The following is a 20,000-nucleotide window of genomic DNA, read 5'->3' as shown; positions in this document are numbered from 1 at the left end:
CTGTCTGTCTGTGCCTGTCTGTCTGTGCCTGTCTGTCTGTGTCTGTCTGTCTGTGTCTATCTGTCTGTCTGTCTGTCTGTTGGCAATGGGTAGAGCCCCCTGTCTGTCTGTCTGACTGTCTCCCTCCCTCCCTCTCTCTCCCTCCCTCCCTCCCTCCCTCCCTCTCTCTCCATTGTGTGTGTGTATGTTCTGTGAAACTGAGAAGTCATAGCTTCCTTCCTCTATTCTGACGGTGGTGATAAGGCCTCAGCGACCCAGTCTGACAGCCTGGCTGCTTAAGCTGCAACCTGCAGCAGATGGCAGGGCGCTGTCCCAGCCCCGCAGGAGGCAGAGAAGAGCTTAGCACGCTGTTTCTTATCGCAGCCCTCGTTTACAGACACAAGACGTTGTCTTTTGTCATGAATTGTTTTACAGCAAATCTGGGTCTCGGATTTAGATTTTGACTGTTAGAGCTGACGATATAACGTTAATCGATGTTGTATCTCATTAAGACCACACGGTCCTTCTTTTGAGTCTAACCGATTTTTAGCTGAGGAAGCTTTTGAGCGTGGGTGTGGGGGGGTCCTTTCTTGGCCCTCACCGTGGCGCTTTCTCAAGGTGGTGCTGGATTGCGTTCCCAAAATGTTTATTTGCGTTCATTCAGGGTCAAGATGGGCTAAAAATACAGCTGAAACGCTTCATTGGCGATCAAAGATAGTTACACATCATGACTAATGTCAATGGTTACTAATCATGACTAAACATCAGTTTCGTTTGCTCTGAAATGTTGACATAAAAGAAAAGAACGCCAAGCCGATTGGAGTTGAGTCACATCAACAGTCAGACTACGTCAGGCTAGGACCTCTAAAGCCTACAACGACACAAGGAGATTTAGCGAGCGACTTTGAGGTTGGAGAAAGCCGGCTTTGGCCTCACGCTAGGCTGCTCGGGGTTAACACCCTCCCACACACACACACACACACACACACACACACACACACACACACACACACTCACACAGTTACACACAGGTACACACCGCTCAAAATAAAAGGAATTACCACCAAAACACATTGAAACACACAATTAGACAATGGAAAGGGGTCCAACAGTGCTTCTGAAAGGCATCCATAGGGACGCCCACTGATGTAGGGCTCCTAGAAGGCATCCATGATGGACACCCACTCCATGTGTCACACACAAGGGCTCACTTAGTACAAACGGCCAGGGAGAGTAACTGAGATGTCTTGTCTCTGAAACCAAAGCAGCGAACACAGGGAGAAGCAACACTCTTAGTAAACAGGAGGTCAGCAGTCGGGTTTGACCTTCTACCTGAAGGTCTTAAACGGGATGAGCAGGTCTTAATTACACCGACTGCGGAGTAAACAGCACAGCTGAAACCCATACAGACTGATGAGGTGACTCCGACCACTGTGTGTGTGTGTGTGTGTGTGTGTGTGTGTGTGTGTGTGTGAGTGTGTGAGTGTGTGAGTGTGTGAGTGTGTGAGTGTGTGAGTGTGTGAGTGTGTGTGTGTGTGTGTGTGGTGTCAAACACACCATTTGTCCATTCTCCATTCCATTCAGTGCCATGCATGACACTACAATGAACCCGTCCTCTGACCCGTCCTCTCCCTCCACCAGCCTCCCCTGATTGAGACGCTGTGCCACCCTCAGGGCCTGATCTCAGAAGAGGGTGGAATCTGGACGGAGTTAGTTCAAATGGAAGGAGGGAAAGGTGAAGGAGAGAAGGGTGAAGGGTGAGAGGTTGTGGGAGGAGATGTACAAGGTGAAGGGAGTGAGAGGAGAGAGAGTGGGAGAGGAGAGAGAGTGGGAGAGGAGAGACAAGAGGTAAGGAAGAGGAAAGTAAAGTTGAGGGGGAGTGGAGGCTGGAACAGATGTGACCTTGGAGAAAGAAATATTTAGCATTTATCCAAAGCGACTTACTTATCAAATGTATTTGTTGTAAGTGAGTCATCTATCCACCAGTCATAGCAGGAAAAAGTACTCTGTGCTCGGGCCGGGGGCCATTGGCAGTTGTAGTGCTGAAGAAGGAAGATTTATTATTATTATTATTATTTAATTTATTTTTTACACTATAGAAACTGTACAGGGGGGTAGAGGGAAAGTAGATGTCTCTGGTGGGACAAGAAAGAGAGAGGGAGAGAGAGAAAGAATAATCCTATAAGTACCTGGGTATTTGGGTGGATGACAAGCTCTCTTTTAGTGTGCATATGATATTATGAACTTAGTAAAGAAACTAAAGGTTAGGCTGGGTTTTTATTATCGAAATAAAGCCTGCTTCAATTTAGCAGCTAGGAAAAGGCTACATTCTTAAATGCATGCTGCTTCCTCTACACTTTGCTGCCTAGACTCTGTATATCATAGTTCTCATAGTTTAATATCCAACTCATTGTCCCGTACACATCACTGTGTACTTGGATCTGGTTTCCTGGCCTTTATTAAGCCTAAGGAGACAGCATCACTGGTACATCTTTATTTACAAAGCCACGCTGGGCAAACTCCCCTCGTATCTATGCAATCTCATGTCACTCACCAACAGCTGTTGTGATTTTCGCTCCACCGGGTTGCTCTACCAGGTACCCAGGACTCGCTTTGAACTTGGCAAAGCAGCTTTCTCTTATTTTGCGCCCTGGTCATGGAATAACCTCCAGAACACACTAAAGCTTAATAACCTGGTCATGGAATAACCTCCAGAACACACTAAAGCTTAATAACCTTGTCTCCCTGGGAGAGTTCAAAGCTCTGATTGGAAATTGTGTGACAGAAATGTGCAGACGTTTTTTTATTTCTTTGATCTGTTATCTCTTGTCTGTTATTTCTTATGTTTTATTCGCCAATTTTAGAACTTGCACCTGTACTGGTGTGCTTTCTTGGCCAGGTCTCCCTCGAAAAAGAGATTTTAATCTCAAGAGTTCTCCTGGTTAAAAATGTTTGAAACAATTGAAAGAAAAAGCTAATTGATGCCTGTTACGTAATGGGGGGAGGGACAGGACAGAGGGGACTCAGCCACCGCCATGCTGTCAGTCAGCTGTGCATCAATACACTAGCGAACACCCCCCCCACCCTGTGTACACACACCGGAAACACAGGACACACACACTGAATACGCTCTCTTTGTGCCCACTCTATGCAGTACACACACATGCCTGTTGTGGAAAATAACACCTCATTCTCTCCGCACACACGCACACGCACACACACACGCACACACACACACACACACACACACAAAACTGGCTCTTGTGTTTTCCCATAAGTCGGTGATGTCATTACCGTCCCCAAACAGTCATTAGCCAGGGCCAATAAGCCAGGGATCACTAAGCTCAGCAGGCCCACCCACCCCTCCTTCATGTTTATGGTCTATTCCCAGTGGGAGGCAGGGTATAGGAGACCCCACACCTGGACTAATCCATAGAGCTGTGTTGTGGGGGGGAGGGCACTGTAAACAGGACACTGTAAACATTAATGATAGCCCCTCGATGATAGCGTATGGAATGGGAATTTTCCATTGCACATAATATGTTGATAGTTTCTGAACAGAGATGGCACGAGGACAAGACAGATCTGTGGTTGTGTGTGTGTGTGTGTGTGTGTGTGTGTGTGTGTGTGTGTGTGTGTGTGTGTTTGTTGTGTGTGTTAATGCGATGTAGTATGTGGGAGGCTCACAGAGCCATGGGAAATAGGACCCTGCTCAGATAATTCATTGTCCGCCCCAATTTTTTATTCCACTCCTATTATAGCTGTGTGTGTGTGTGTGTGTGTGCATGTGCACACACTCATTGCCCTTACTGGTACTAACCATTACTATAGGTTTGTGTTTATTCTTTATTTGTTTATTTGTTTGTGTGTGTGTGTGTGTGTGTGTGTGTGTGTGTGTGTGTGTGTGTGTGTGTGTCTGGGATGTAGTGGTGATGTGTGAGGTTCCCAGACCAGGAATGGACATGATGCCGGCATCTCCTGAGCATCATCGGAAAACTATTCTCATCATCAGACAAATATTTGTTCCTTCGTGTGACTTGGAAGGGAGAGGGCAAGAGTGGGTTGGAGACAGAGAGGGGGGGGCGGGGGGGAGTGATTATAGATGGGAAGAGAAGGCCTGTGTTCTTCTCTGTGTGTGTGTGTGTGTGTGTGTGTGTGTGTGTGTGTGTGTGTGTGTGTGTGTGTGTGAGAAACCTAAACAACAATCTTTGGATGTTGACTGGGACACTTCTGTTGTATTTCTGTTGTATTTCTGTTGTATTCTGTGTGTGTAGTGTGTGTAATGTGTGTGTATGTGTGTGTATGTGTGTGTAGTGTGTGTGTAGTGTGTGTGTGGTGTGTGTGTGTAGTGTGTGTGTAGTGTGTGTGTGTGTGTGTGTGTGTGTGTGTGTGTTGTGTATGTGTACACGTGTGTCAATTACACGTGTGTACTTGTGGGGTTGTGTTGTAGATGACATCACTCCGTAGGGGACAAGTGTGTGTCTCAGGGGTGTGTGAGTCAGACCTAGCGCCATGCTACTGTGTCACACACCCCTGAGACAGCAGCGACATTGATGTCACAACGAAGGATGAGTCACAATGAAACTTAAAACACTTCCCAACAATTTTATAATGGACGTCGGTGTAGAGTGGAATCACTGGAATCATTATTTTATTTGTTTTAGGGTCTGTGTGCGTGTGCGTGTGCGTGTGTCTGTGTGTGTCTGTGTGCTCCGTAGTGACAAACCGGCGCCACTGTCACTAGCCATATCGGTCACATGATGAGCAGCTGTATGTACACTCATTCAGGAACGCCGCCTCATTCAAATATGTCATCCATTAACTCTTCGTCTTTCATTGTATTACAGTTAGGATGGCCCCACCACGGACTTGAGTCACTGCTTTACCAGTTTCAGTCAGTAAAGGCAGTTGGAAAACTGTGAACGCGCACACACACAGGTCATCCCATGAATAAGATGGCCAAAGTGTGACAGTGTGGCAGTCTCGTGTGTGTAGTTACAGGAAGAAAAGTCAAGATCGACAGAATAAGCCCATTAGCTTTTTTCAAAGCGCCTGTGCCTTTCCCCTATTGTTTTCAAGGGGAGTTGTCCATGTTCCTCAACCATTGCAGCGCGTCTTGCTTTTTGAAGGTAAAACGGCATTTGGTGAACAGACAGCCCCGTGAGAATTTAAAGTGGTAAAGTGGTCTTGTGTAGCTCCTACCTCCAAGTCACATTGTTCTCACATCTCTTTTGGACGTCTGGGAAGAGTAAGATTAGCCGTTCTGGCTGGGATTGAAGTTGAAAGAGCGATGGCAGGATGTAATAGATTTCCAGAGGGTTTCTCAACTAGGAAAGTGTGGTCTCTCAACCAGGTCAGATGTACTACACTGCCTCCAATGAAACAGGAGACAATTGTCCACAATCATCTTGAATCTGGAGTCTAGAATGGCCTAACACTGCAGACACCAAACATATTACTTTCATCCCAGTGAACACTAATAATTCCCTCACTTTTACTATGTAGCATCACATGGGTTCACATGGGTATCACACAAGCCTGCTTTTAAAAAAAAGATTTTCATTCATAAAACCCGGAAACCCATTCATGAAAAACCAGAATCCGGCGAACAGGCGAACATGTCAACAGGTGTTTCTGATTGTGTGCTCAGGAGGTAGAGCCGCCGTCTAATGATCGCAAGGTTGGCAGATAGGCGGTTCGATCCCCGGCTGGCCACATGTCGAAGTGTCCTTGGGCAAGACACTGAACCCCATCTGACATTGCTCCCAGTGAGCGGGCCGGGCCGGCGCCTTGCATGGTAGCTTGCCGGCATTGGTGTGTGAATGTGTGTGTGAATGGTTGAATGAGAGGCCGTTGTAAAGCGCTTTGGAATAAGGCACTATATAAGTGCGGTCCATTTACCATCTACCATTTATGAGAACTGCTTTCTCTGCGTAACACATGGAGACAGGAAACACTGGACAGGAACACTGCAATTTCAAGACATCACGACATCAAAGAGCAAGGTCCAGGATTATTGCAGGGTTCAAGACCAAGGTGTCATTTAGTTGTTTAACGCTAAATACACATGAGAAAGAGGAGTAATCCTCTCATACGTCTACGTAAAGAGATGGATCATTTTATGTCACATGATTTTTGGCAAATCTGTGAAGCATAGGAAAGCATTAAGCATAGGTTTACCAGATGTATGCGTCTTGTCATTATCACTGGCGTCTTAAGACAAGATCCTCATCGCCCCCCTATTTATGGAAACACATACACACACACACACACACACACGCACACACACGGGCACACATACACACACTCTAGTGTTTGGTTTCAAGCTGGGCTCTGAGTGAATGGGTTATAACTTATTAACAAACCTGACAGTGACTGCACTCCCCACAGTGGCTCCAGGGGCCATAGTACACACACACACACACACACACACACACACACACACACACACGCACACACGCACACGCACATACACGCACACACAGGAGGGAAGAAGAAAGGAAGAGTTTCAGAGTTGAGAGGTGGTGAGTTCACTTTGGGGTGCAGGTTTGCTCCTATTGTTGCTGATTCATTGTGAAAGACCTGGACTTTGGCCAAGACCCACCTAGACATAGATACGGTAGCTAACAGTGGAGAATCTGCTCTCTCAAGTTGAACTTTAACCGAATGTCAAACTGCCTACCTGATGTTCTTTTGTAATGACGATGAGAAACGTGCTTCAGTCTGTTAAAGGGACAGTTCACTATTTTCCACTTAATAGTCAGACGGTTGATTTTCCTTGAACGTGCTGTAGGTAGGAAAATGTAATGCCTGACTCAGAGTTGTTTAAATTGCCACTAGGAACCTTTTTTTGTCATGTGTTACTATTGATATCACGCCTACGTTCTGGGCTCTGTCTCTGATTGATTGATTGATTGATTGATTGATTATTTTTTCAGATTCGTAACGAATCTCGAGCCTCGTAACGACTTCCTTGACTTTTATCGACACCTCACGTTGACAGACACCAATATCAGACTCCAAAGGCCCCGAGCCTAGAATCAACCCAACCCCGAGCCTAGAATCAACCCAAGACCTGCGACAGAACACACCTGACTAATCAGAAACACCCGTCAAGCCAACTGTCTCAGACCCTGAAATACTGTTGTTGCCTACTGGCTTCTACTTTATGTAATGCACTTTATATTCCGGTTAACCAATATGAGCAGGTGCTCTACAGGTGCTGTTATCTGGGGATGTTACTAAAAGTGCGTGTGCGTGTGCGTGTGCGTGTGCGTGTGCGTGTGCGTGTGCGTGTTGTCAGCACAGCCCATTGTGAGAGGTGATGGATGTGTGGACCTGGAATAACCGGTCAGACCAGAATAACTCCCGGCTTTGCACCTCTCTCTCTTTCTTCTCCTCTCTCCCGTGTCCCTCCCTCCCTCCCTCCCTCCCTCCCTCCCTCCCCTCGCTCTGCTATTCTTTCCCTCCGTGCCCCACTCCTCCCCTTATTTAAACATAGCCCGCCAGGTGTTGAAGGGTGCGTGTCACGATGTGTCGGTCCCCAGCCGTACTCTAGAACAGAGGGGTGACTGTGACTCTGTGGGCCCTATTATGCACTTCTTAACTTGCCGTCTTAAGTGTTAATTAAGACGCACCGCCAGGTTAAGACCTACCGCCACCCTTATTATGCGCTTCATACGCGCTACTGCTATTATGCAGGTGTCGATAGGCGCCCACACATAAGACGTAAAACTCCCGTGCATATATTACTCATTGTGGGAGTGTTCATATGTTAATGAAGTGCACTAGGCGCCCCTGCTATTATGCGATCTGACTTTGCTCCTATCGCTAAGAAGTGGTTTGAAAAGTTCTTAAGTTTAGACTTCATGCACGTTTTGAAACACGAGCGCGCCTCCGCGGTTTGCGCATGCATGTGGGCACACATGAACACGCACGTGGCTCCACGGCAAGACGTCAATTACGGTCACAGTATAAATGCCACCACTGGCAAATATTAAGCCAGAGAGAGAGAACAATGGAATATATCCTAGGAAGGAATTATGATAGACGAAGACGGCGCGCCGAGCGCATATACCGGCAACGACTGTGTTACCTCGGGCTGACAGGTAGGCCAAATCTCCAATCAATCCTGGATTCGTGATCTAAGCATTTTAGCGCTTTCAATTGGTGATCCAACTGTTAATAATGCTATAATATATTGCAATTACAATTATATTATAGCCTATTATTAAAATATGTATAATATAGCCTATATATATATTCTTTTATTCTGTTTACAGAGCAGCAATGCTTGTATGAGCTGCGCTTCACCCGTCAGGCAGTAACTGACATCATGCACGAGCGTGTTACTTTCTTCTGCAGAGAAGCGCGCTGACCTCCTTCTCAGGACTTCCATAATAGCATAGCGCTAATGACTCAACGCAGCCGGTTCTTAAAGGGAATGGCACCTGGCACGCTGATTGGGTTGATTGAGAAGACGCCCAAAACACACCCATGACTAATTTCTTTGCTTAGCGCCGGGTTTTAGGCGCCCACTACAGCACGCATAATAGCAAAGTGGCCTTGACCACGCCTCCACGTCTTAAGTTTAGATCTACCGCCTCGTCTTATTGATGAAGTGCATAATAGGGCCCTGTGTCTCTGGGGTGTGTGTCCTTTACCATTTGTTACCCTGAGAAAGACATGAACACACATAAGCGCACACACACACCTGTACACACACACACACACACACACACACAAACACACACAATCGTATACGCACACACAAACACACACACATACATGCTCACATACGTACACACACACACACACACCTGTACACACACGCACACACACACACACAGACGTACACACACCTGTACATACACGTGCACGCACGTACACACACACGTACACGCACACACGTGCAGACACACACACACACACACACTTTCCTACTGTACCTTGCTCCCATAGTGGACCTAACTGTTTAATGATCTTGGGAGGGGGGGGTGCTGCTGGTTTGCTGCCAAAGCTGGGTTTGAGGGCGGGGGGGGGGGGGGGGGGTTGACAGCGCTAGGATCTGGGGTTCGTACCATCATGTGGGTTTTGTGAGGTGGCCTAATTGTGGCATGTGGTGAACGCCACACTAGGTTAGCGGATGCTATTAGCGTTAGCCTACATGCTACGCTGTTATTTGTGTGTGAGGTAAAGCATGGTACAGTCTGCATGGTTATGTGGGGAGAACACATGCTTATAGGCGGGAGCTGAGTCAGGTGTGTGCATGTGTTGCATCTCTCTTTCTTTCTTTCTTTCTTTATCCCCCCCTCTCTATTAATCTCAATCTCCCCCCCTTCTCTATCTCTATCTCTATTAATCTCAATCTCCGTCTCTGTGTAGATTCCAGAGCTAGTGTTGTGAGTGGGGACAGGCGATAGGGGGATGAGGGAGGGGTGTGGGAGGAGAGGGGAGGGCGGGGGTGGAAGGGGGGGGGGGGGGTTGGGAGGGGGGGGGGGGGTGCTGCAGGGATGGATTAACTGTCCTGTGTTGTTTCTGCTGTTCACACATTCCTGACCCACAGTGCCCTGGCCCAGCCTGCCTCTGAATCAACACAGAGGCCTCCTTAACCCCCTCTCTCTCTCTCTCTCTCTCCCTCATCCCTCCATCTATCTCTCTCTCTCTCTCTCTCCCCCTCATCCCTCCATCTATCTCTCTCTCCCTCATCCCTCCATCTATCTTTCTCTCTCTCCGTCTCTCTCTCTCCGTCTCTCTCTCTCTCTCTCTCTCTCTCTGTCAGTCTGTCCATCTATTCACATTGGCCAAACAACCATGGAGTACGCCCCCCCCCCCCCACACAAACACACACTCTGATGCAACACTGGGGCATCCTTACTGCACTCCTCGCAGTCCATCTCTTCGTCATCCCTCCATCCATCCCACTGTCTCTCCATCATCCCTCTGTCTCTCCTCCATCATCCCTCTGTCTCTCCATCATCCCTCTGTCTCTCCTCCATCATCCCTCTGTCTCTCCTCCATCATCCCTCTGTCTCTCCATCATCCCTCTGTCTCTCCTCCATCATCCCTCTGTCTCTCCTCCATCATCCCACTGTCTCTCCATCATCCCACTGTCTCTCCATCATCCCTCTGTCTCTCCATCATCCCTCTGTCTCTCCATCATCCCTCTGTCTCTCCATCATCCCTCTGTCTCTCCTCCATCATCCCTCTGTCTCTCCTCCATCATCCCTCTGTCTCTCCTCCATCATCCCTCTGTCTCTCCATCATCCCTCTGTCTCTCCTCCATCATCCCTCTGTCTCTCCTCCATCATCCCTCTGTCTCTCCTCCATCATCCCTCTGTCTCTCCTCCATCATCCCTCTGTCTCTCCTCCATCATCCCTCTGTCTCTCCTCCATCATCCCTCTGTCTCTCCTCCATCATCCCTCTGTCTCTCCATCATCCCTCTGTCTCTCCTCCATCATCCCTCTGTCTCTCCTCCATCATCCCTCTGTCTCTCCTCCATCATCCCTCTGTCTCTCCATCATCCCTCTGTCTCTCCTCCATCATCCCACTGTCTCTCCATCATCCCACTGTCTCTCCTCCATCATGCCACTGTCTCTCCTCCATCATCCCTCTGTCTCTCCTCCATCATCCCTCTGTCTCTCCTCCATCATCCCTCTGTCTCTCCTCCATCATCCCTCTGTCTCTCCATCATCCCTCTGTCTCTCCATCATCCCACTGTCTCTCCTCCATCATCCCACTGTCTCTCCTCCATCATCCCTCTGTCTCTCCATCATCCCTCTGTCTCTCCTCCATCATCCCTCTGTCTCTCCTCCATCATCCCTCTGTCTCTCCATCATCCCTCTGTCTCTCCTCCATCATCCCTCTGTCTCTCCTCCATCATCCCACTGTCTCTCCATCATCCCTCTGTCTCTCCTCCATCATCCCTCTGTCTCTCCTCCATCATCCCTCTGTCTCTCCTCCATCATCCCACTGTCTCTCCATCATCCCTCTGTCTCTCCTCCATCATCCCACTGTCTCTCCATCATCCCTCTGTCTCTCCTCCATCATCCCTCTGTCTCTCCTCCATCATCCCTCTGTCTCTCCTCCATCATCCCACTGTCTCTCCATCATCCCTCTGTCTCTCCTCCATCATCCCTCTGTCTCTCCTCCATCATCCCTCTGTCTCTCCTCCATCATCCCTCTGTCTCTCCTCCATCATCCCTCTGTCTCTCCTCCATCATCCCACTGTCTCTCCTCCATCATCCCTCTGTCTCTCCTCCATCATCCCTCTGTCTCTCCTCCATCATCCCACTGTCTCTCCTCCATCATCCCTCTGTCTCTCCTCCATCATCCCTCTGTCTCTCCATCATCCCTCTGTCTCTCCATCATCCCTCTGTCTCTCCTCCATCATCCCTCTGTCTCTCCTCCATCATCCCTCTGTCTCTCCATCATCCCTCTGTCTCTCCATCATCCCTCTGTCTCCTCCATCATCCCACTGTCTCTCCTCCATCATCCCTCTGTCTCTCCTCCATCATCCCTCTGTCTCTCCTCCATCATCCCTCTGTCTCTCCTCCATCATCCCTCTGTCTCTCCTCCATCATCCCACTGTCTCTCCTCCATCATCCCTCTCTCTCCTCCATCATCCCTCTGTCTCTCCTCCATCATCCCTCTGTCTCTCCATCATCCCTCTGTCTCTCCATCATCCCACTGTCTCTCCTCCATCATCCCTCTGTCTCTCCATCATCCCTCTGTCTCTCCTCCATCATCCCTCTGTCTCTCCATCATCCCTCTGTCTCTCCTCCATCATCCCACTGTCTCTCCATCATCCCTCTGTCTCTCCTCCATCATCCCACTGTCTCTCCATCATCCCTCTGTCTCTCCTCCATCATCCCACTGTCTCTCCATCATCCCACTGTCTCTCCATCATCCCACTGTCAACTTGTTGTTGTTGTTGTTGTTGTTGTTGTTGTCACTAACTGGTGGGTTATGTTGCCTGTGTCTTTCAGGGGCGAGTGGAGGTGGAGGCAGGCAACGAGAACATGAAGTTCGAGACGGGACCTTTCTCCTTCTACGGGGTCATGGCCCTGACCGCCTCCACGTTAGGTGAGTCCTCCTCTTGTCCTCCTGTCCATTCCTGTCCTCCTCCTCACCTCCTCACCTCTCTCACTCTCTCTTCTCTCTCGCGATTGATCTGAATTTCAGTTATCAGGACTAAGTCATCTTACAAATACTAAGAACTGGTTTTATGCAGCAATTTAGTTACACACCCCAACTAAAGAAATGGGTAATGTAAAACTATTGTTTCTATTGTGAGAGAGGTCTTGTTTGTTAGGTATGCTTTGCTAGCACTCCCTCGGCTATGCTGAATGTTATTAGATACATACTGTACCGACCCCGGTGTTAGACGTTCCACCTTTGGAGGGAAACTGGTGGGAGAAGTTTGCTACTGACACCTGGTGGCCAGAGGTTGTAACAACATGGCAACGATGGCCAAAAAAGCTTTACGCCTTCTGTATTGTTTTTAGTATGGCATTAGTGAATATTGAATAAAACGTTTTTCAAAATATACATGTAGTGTAACTTCAATCAAACCGACTGTAGATGTGGTGGTGTGACCTACTGGAAGTGCCCAGAGCGTGTACTTGACTACATACATATTTCTTGGTGCATGACCATCTAGATATAAAGAGGCTCCATTGTGATAGAGGAAAAAAGTCTCAATAAAGTTACTCAGTTGCCTCACTCATATGACCCTCACACAGTCTGTGTTCAGATGCTCCACTGTACTCCCCTCCCCCCCCCCCCCCCCCCTCCTCCTGCCCTCCCTTCCTCCCCTCCCTCCCTCTTCTGCCCTCATTGACCCTGCCCTTGAAGGTCTGAGAAGGTGGGGTCATTATAACAAACAGGACTCTCTAGTAATCCATTGCGTTTACACATGGAACACAGTTCCCTTATGTAGTACCTAGTGAAGGTCTTGGCGGGGGCAGCGTGTGTCTCACACCTGTCCAGAAGGCTTTGTCATATTCCAGTCAGGAGTCAACAGGGGCGTTGAGTCAGGGCGGGGTGAGCGAGTTCAGGAGTTGGGAACATATCAATGGCTTCTCAAAGCTCTGTCTCCTGACAATGTGTGCGTGCGTGCGTACGTACGTGCGCCTGTGTGTGCGTTCGTGCGTGCGCCTGTGTGCGTGCCTGTCTGTGTGTCTGTGGGTGTGTGTGTGTGTGTGTGCGCGTGTGTGTGTGTGTGCGTGTGTGTGTGTGTGTGCGTGTGTGTGTGTGTGTGCACGTACGCCCATGTCTGTCTCTCTCTCTCTGTCCTGCCTCTCACTTTCTTTTACCCTTTTTGTCTTACTCACTTGTCCGTCTGTATTAGCCTTCGACGGTCAGCTCGCTTTCATTCTGTTGGTTTGTCTCAGCTCTCTCTCTCTTTCTCTCTCTGCTCTTCATTTACATTTTACATTTACATTTTTGGCATTTAGCAGACGCCTTATTCCAAAGCGACTTACAATCAATACATTTGAATACTAAGCATGTGAATCAGCAGTCCACCATTCGTTGCAGGAAGAGTACTCTAGCTCGGGCCCGGGGCCACTGATAGAAGGAAAAACCTTCTCCCTATTATCGCCTTTTACTAAATTTATTTTATTTTTTATTTTATTTTTTATTACTGGAGAAACTGAGAAACAGTACAAGGGGGGCAATAGAAGTTCTTAGGGACACAGTAGAGGGGAAAGCGGGTGTCTTTAGGAGACGTAGTGGTGAGGGTCAGAAGATGTCTCAGGAGGAGCAGTTAAGATGTAACCTGTAATCCCTCCCTTCTTTCCACGGCCCAACTCTCAGGCGAGCAGCTCCCCTTCTCAGGTACTCGTCCCTCCTTCCATTCTTTCTTTCACTCGTCCACTCTCTCTCCCTCTTTCACTCCTGTGTCCGTGTCGACCAACGTGTGCAACTTTATTGTTTCTGTCCAGGAGGTTGTTACTCTGAATGTATGTGTCCCTAAGTTATCTTGTTTACGCCAAACTGCCCTGCCTCTCTCTTGCTCTACTCTCTCTCTCTCTCTCTTGCTCTTTTCTGTCATCACTTGCTCCTCTATTTTTGTATCTCTTTCCTGTGCTCTCTTCTCCTCTCCTCTCCTCTCCTCTCCTCTCCTCTCCTCTCCTCTCCTCTCCTCTCCTCTCCTCTCTTCTCTTCTCTTCTCTTCTCTTCTCTTCTCTTCTCTTCTCTTCTCTTCTCCTCTCCTCTCTTCTCCTCTCCTCTCCTCTCCTCTCCTCACCCTCTCCTCTCTCGGTTGTCGGGGTAACCCCTGACACGTCCTCTCTCTCTCTCTCAGTGACGTCATCTCGTCCTCGCCACCTCTCTTTAAAGAGGTTCTCTCTGTTGTCTTGGTTGCCAGGTAACCTCCGGCATGTCTGGGCTCTTAACCCCACGGTGGGGGGAGGGAGGGGGGGGGGGGGGCTTAACACCACTAGATCTAGATCTCCATCCTTTTTAGATCATGCAGTATTCCATCTTAGATCTCCATGTAGACTCGTCTTGTTCATTAGATGATTGTGTGATTTTTTTGGAGGACATGTACGATGAAGATGTTTAACACCCGGGAGGAGGAGGGGGAGGAGCCCATGCTGTCACTCACTCACCTCCATTGTTCGTCCCAGTAGTCTAACTGCGTGGCTTGACTTCCTCAGTAGTCTAACACGGTTTCCTTCACTTTCCCGGTTGCTGGGCTGGCTGGGCCAGAGAGAGGGTGAAAGGACATCACGTTGATTTCATCCGGCCTTGTTGATTTCAGATCAGTGCAGAGGAAGGGAAGGACTGGAGGAAGCCAGTTAGACCACTGAGACGCACCCTCTGAGTCCCAGCCAGGACGTTCATGAGCACTTCATGAAATGTTCACTAATGAATTCATTGACATGTATTATGTAATAATAATAATAATAATAATAATATACTATATACGTAGGTGTACAGTGCGCACCATGAGCATTTTGTCTTTTTTTTTTCCTTCTCTCTACGTTTTTTTATGTACAGGTGTTTCTGGTTGGTCAGATGTGTTCCGTCATCTCATTTGTGCACCTCATAAGATAACTCAATGTCTAGTGTTGATTCTAGGCTTTTCATTTGCCTTTGTAGTCTGCTATTGGTGTCTGTCAACATGAGGACCAGAGAGCGACAGGAGAGCTAAAAGAAGACAAAATGTTTCCTCTCTGCAGGTCTCATATACAGTACACTGCCCTCCATAAGTATTGGATCTTAAGTATCTTTCTTGATCCAGTTCTATAGCAACAGCTTGGTTTCTAATCTTTGCAAACCTGGGATATAGGGGCGAGGATAGAGGAGTGATAACTCGTGATTTACACTACAGAGCCGAACAGAGCTGATCTGAGCTGTACTGGACTGGACTGGACTGGACTGGACTGGACTGGACTGGCCAGGTTACACATCCACCATATTTGTTGAAACAGTGCGGGGGAAAAGACAATGTGAAGGGAAAATATCTGAGCCAGCAGTTTGGCTCTGGTCGGCCCTGTATTGTGTAAAGCCCCTTAGTGTAACTAGACCAGCAGTGGAAACCTGCAGACACCCCCCAGCACCTCTCCATAGTAAGTAGCACTAATAATTCCTATTGATGGACATTTCTAAAACAAACGCCCGCCCCTCCAAAGGCTTTATGGATCTGAAAGGGAAGGATAGGTATTGGCAGTGAAGCTTGTTACTGTACCTAGCCCCCCCGCCCCCCTCCCAAGTCACCTAGGTGACGGACGGGCCCCCATTTTGTAATACCTATCCGGTGTCTTTCAAGTTCACGAGGTGCCCTGGGGACAGCGGAAGGCGCTCGGGCTTTGATTCGATTTGGAATTAGCCTCATTATCCACCCTGTCACGTGACCGGTGGAGAACGGGGCCCGGGTCCAGGGGGCACGCCTAATGGGATTCTAACTCACGCTAACAATGCTCCAACCAGGACGGAACGCAGCCTTTTCACTCGCTATTCAACTACACTGTTGGTCTCACGTCACAACCAACAACAACCCAACATGTCAATTACTCGCGGACCCCCCCCCCCTCCACCCCCCTTCTCTGTCGCACCAGAAGAGAATGTAGTCTCTCAGCGCCACCGTCTGGTAATATATGGTATATGCACGTGTGGAGTGCAGTGGCAAGTTGTATGGCTCTGACCATGGAGTGTGCACATGCATGCCTACTGTTGAGACTTGAACTGCCCTCTCCCTCTCTCTCTCTCTCTCTCTCTCTCTCTCTCTCTCTCTCTCTCTCTCTTTCATTCTCTCTCTCTCTCTCTCTCTCTCTCTCTCTCTCTCTCTCTCTCTCTCTCTCTCTCTCTCTCTCTCTCTCTCTCTCTCTCTCTCCTGTTGGTCCCAGACAGGTGGCGGTTCCTCTGCCTCCTATTGGCTGATCGCCGGCAGACTGATGGTCACACCGCATCACATTCCTCATCACTGCACTGTCACATCGCACGCACACGCATACACACACACACACACCATGTTAATCATGCAGCACCTGCTGCAGTTCAGTGTGGTTGTAGACGTCAGTGATGATGAATGAGATGTGAGGAATAGAACTCTAGGGTGTTGAGATGTTTTTTCACACCTCAGTTGCGCCACCTGGTGGCATTAGCGGTTGTTGCACATTGAGGTGTGTGCGTGTGAGTGAGTGAGTGAGTGTGTGTGTGATGTAGTAAGGCCTAGCTCTTATTAACACTTTTCTGAGCCTCCCTCACAGGACGGAGATGTGCAGAGGATGTCTGTGTGTCTGTCTCCATGTCCATTTGTCTCCATGTCCACCTGTCTCCATGTCCACCTGTCTCCATGTCCACCTGTCTCCATGTCCATCTGTCTCCATGTCCATCTGTCTCCATGTCCATCTAATTTTTATTTAATTTTCATTTTTGCCATTTAGCAGACGCTTTTAATCCAAAGCTACTTACAATTACGAATTACAGGGACATTCCCCCTGGAGTAACTGAGGGCTAAGTGCCTTACTCAAGGGCACACTAGTAGTGGTGTGGTTTCACTCCATGTCCATCTGTCTCCATGTCCATCTGTCTCCATGCTGTTGACACACCCATTATTATTTTTTATTTATTTTTATTCGTTTTTTCAGATTTTATCCCTTTTTCACCCAATTTGGTAGCCAATTGAACCCAACCTAGCATCCAATTATCCCCTGCCTATTGCGAAGGACCGCCGCACGACCCCGTGGCCGGCAGTCCCAGAAGAGGCCGCCAGGCAGACTAGCTGACTGGCTCCTCAAGCCCAGCACCTGTTATTCCGGCACCCCGGGGGCGCTGTTGCGCGACGGATCCTTGTCCGGAAATACTCCTATACCGCCCTCGGGAGCGGCCGCCCAATATGCCGCTCCCCGTGTGTGCCCCAGCCATATCCGGATCTGGCGAGCTGGGATACGAACCCAGTCCCCGGTGGGCAGCATGCACTAGTGGCCAGTGCTTAGACCGCTACACCACCGCGGGGCACGACACACCCATTATTGCACTGTTCTCCTGCATCTTCCTCCTTGTGCTTTTTTCATCATGTCCATCTTGTTACTGTGTGTGAGTGTGAGTGTGAGTGTGAGTGTGCGTGCATGTGTGTGCGTGCGTGGCTGCATTATGTCTGAAGCGTGCGTGCGTGCGTGTGTGTGTGTGTGTGCCTGTTTGCGTGCGTGTGTGTTTACGGACGACGTTTCCCCGTGCCACCTACTAACAATCTGTGTGTGTGTGTGTGTGTGCTCGTGCGCGTTTGTGCGTGTGTGTCTGTGTGCGCGTGTGTGTGCGCTCGTGCGTGTGCGCGTGTGTGTGCGCTCGTGCGTGTGTGTGTGTGTTTGTGTGTGTGCGTCTCCCCTCCAGAGTTCCGCTCCCCCTCCCACCTTAGCGGGCTGAACCGCACAGCGTCCCTCAGCGGGGCTGACCGGTCCGAGGCGGTGTCGGTGAGCGGCAGCAACAGCCAGCTGAACAGCCTGGTCCCCTCGCCCTCGTACATCCCCGACTTCTACGTCCGCGCGCTCTCAGACCTGCAGTTCGTCAAGGTAACAGACCGCCCCGCTCACACACACTCACACACACACCCAGTACGTGCGGCGTGTGGCGATACCCGATGTCGTTTAGGACGCACAGATATGGAAACCGAGTTTCCCCCAGAGTAGTTTTGTCTTTTATATATATATACAGTGGGGAGAACAAGTATTTGATACACTGCTGATTTTGCAGGTTTTCCCACTTAGAAAGAATGTAGAGGTCTGTAATTTTTATCATAGGTACACTTCAACTGTGAGAGACGGAATCCAAAACAAAAATCCAGAAAATCACATTGTATGACTTTTACATAATTAATTTGCATTTTATTGTATGAAATAAGTATTTGATCACTTACCAACCAGTAATAATTCCGGCTCTCACAGACCTGTTAGTTTTTCTTTAAGAAGCCCTCCTATTCTCCACTCATTACCTGTATTAACTGCACCTGTTTGAACTTGTTACCTTTATAAAAGACACCTCTCCACACACTCAATCAATCAGACCCCAACCTCTCCACAATGGGCAAGACCAAAGAGCTTTCTAAGGACATCAGGGACAAAATTGTAGACCTGCACAAGGCTGGGATGGGCTACAGGACAATAGGGAAGCAGCTTGGTGAGAAGGCAACAACTGTTGGCGCAATTATTAGAAAATGGAAGAAATTTAAGATGACGGTCAATCTCCCTCGGTCTGGGGCTCCATGCAAGATCTCACCTCGTGGGGCATCAATGATCATAAGAAAGGTGAGGGATCAGCCCAGAACTACACGGCAGGACCTGGTCAATGACCTGAAGAGGGCTGGGACCACAGTCTCAAAGAAAACTATCAGTAACACACTACGCCGTCAGGGATTAAAATCCTGTAGCGCACGCAAGGTCCCCCTGCTCAAGCCAGCGCATGTCCAGGCCCGTCTGAGGTTTGCCAATGATCATCTGGATGATCCAGAGGAGGAATGGGAGAAGGTCATGTGGTCTGATGAGACCAAAATAGAGCTTTTTGGCATAAACTCCACCCGCCGTGTTTGGAGGAAGAAGAAGGATGAGTACAACCCCAAGAACACCATCCCAACCGTGAAGCATGGAGGTGGAAACATCATCGTGGCTGGGTCTTCCAGCATGACAACGACCCGAAACACACAGCCAGGGCAACTAAGGAGTGGCTCCGTAAGAAGCATCTCAAGGTCCTGGAGTGGCCTAGCCAGTCTCCAGACCTGAACCCAATAGAAAATCTTTGGAGGGAGCTGAAAGTCTGTGTTGCCCAGCGACAGCCCCGAAACCTGAAGGATCTGGAGAAGATCTGTATGGAGGAGTGGGCCCAAATCCCTGCTGCAGTGTGTGCAAACCTGGTCAAGAACTACAGGAAACGTCTGATCTCTGTAATTGCAAACAAAGGTTTCTTTACCAAATATTAAGTTCTGTTTTTCTGATGTATCAAATACTTATTTCATGCAATAAAATGTCAATTAATTACTTTAAAATCATACAATTTGATTTTCTGGATTTTTTTTTTTGATTCTGTCTCACAGTTGAAGTGTACCTATGATAAAAATTACAGACCTCTACATTCTTTCTAAGTGGGAAAACGTGCAAAATCAGCAGTGTATCAAATACTTGTTCTCCCCACTGTATGTTACGGTACACGGAAAAATAGGGTTAGGGTTAGTACATGCTGGCATGTCTCACCCTAACCCTAATCCTAATCCTAACCCTACCCCTAACCCTAACCTTAACCCTAGCACCCTAGCACCTAACCCTAACCCTATTTTTCCCACATGTACCGTCTTCCCACATGTACCGTAACATATACATATATAATTTATATATATAAAGTCTTTGAGTTTTCTTTTCCTCTTCACCTCTCCCCACTTTTCTCTTTTTTACCTCTCTCTCTCTCTCTCTCCCCCACTGTCCCTGTCAATCAATACAATCTTAATCAAATGGAAATACTTATGGAGGGCACTGTGTTTGTAGTAGAGCACTTTTTAGAAAAACTATTTTGTCACAAAATGATG

At 48.5% G+C, this 20,000-nt stretch overlaps 1 protein-coding gene across 1 annotated transcript in view; it reads left to right on the top strand.

Moving 5' to 3' along the window:
* LOC308157003 (metal transporter CNNM4) overlaps positions 1 to 20,000 on the top strand; it is a gene marked incomplete at both ends in the record, with an annotated part of 35,644 nt that overhangs the window by 15,163 nt on the left and 481 nt on the right. The window contains 2 exons of the mRNA XM_080530472.1: positions 11,968 to 12,064; positions 17,822 to 18,000. Coding sequence (XP_080386598.1) covers positions 11,968 to 12,064; positions 17,822 to 18,000 — 276 coding nt within the window. The remainder of the gene's footprint in view (positions 1 to 11,967; positions 12,065 to 17,821; positions 18,001 to 20,000) is intronic.

This window comes from Nansenia antarctica (genome assembly GCF_963989245.1).
Source record: "Nansenia antarctica genome assembly, chromosome: 5".
Lineage (NCBI taxonomy): Eukaryota > Metazoa > Chordata > Actinopteri > Argentiniformes > Microstomatidae > Nansenia > Nansenia antarctica.
This window is presented reverse-complemented; position numbering and strand designations above follow the sequence as displayed.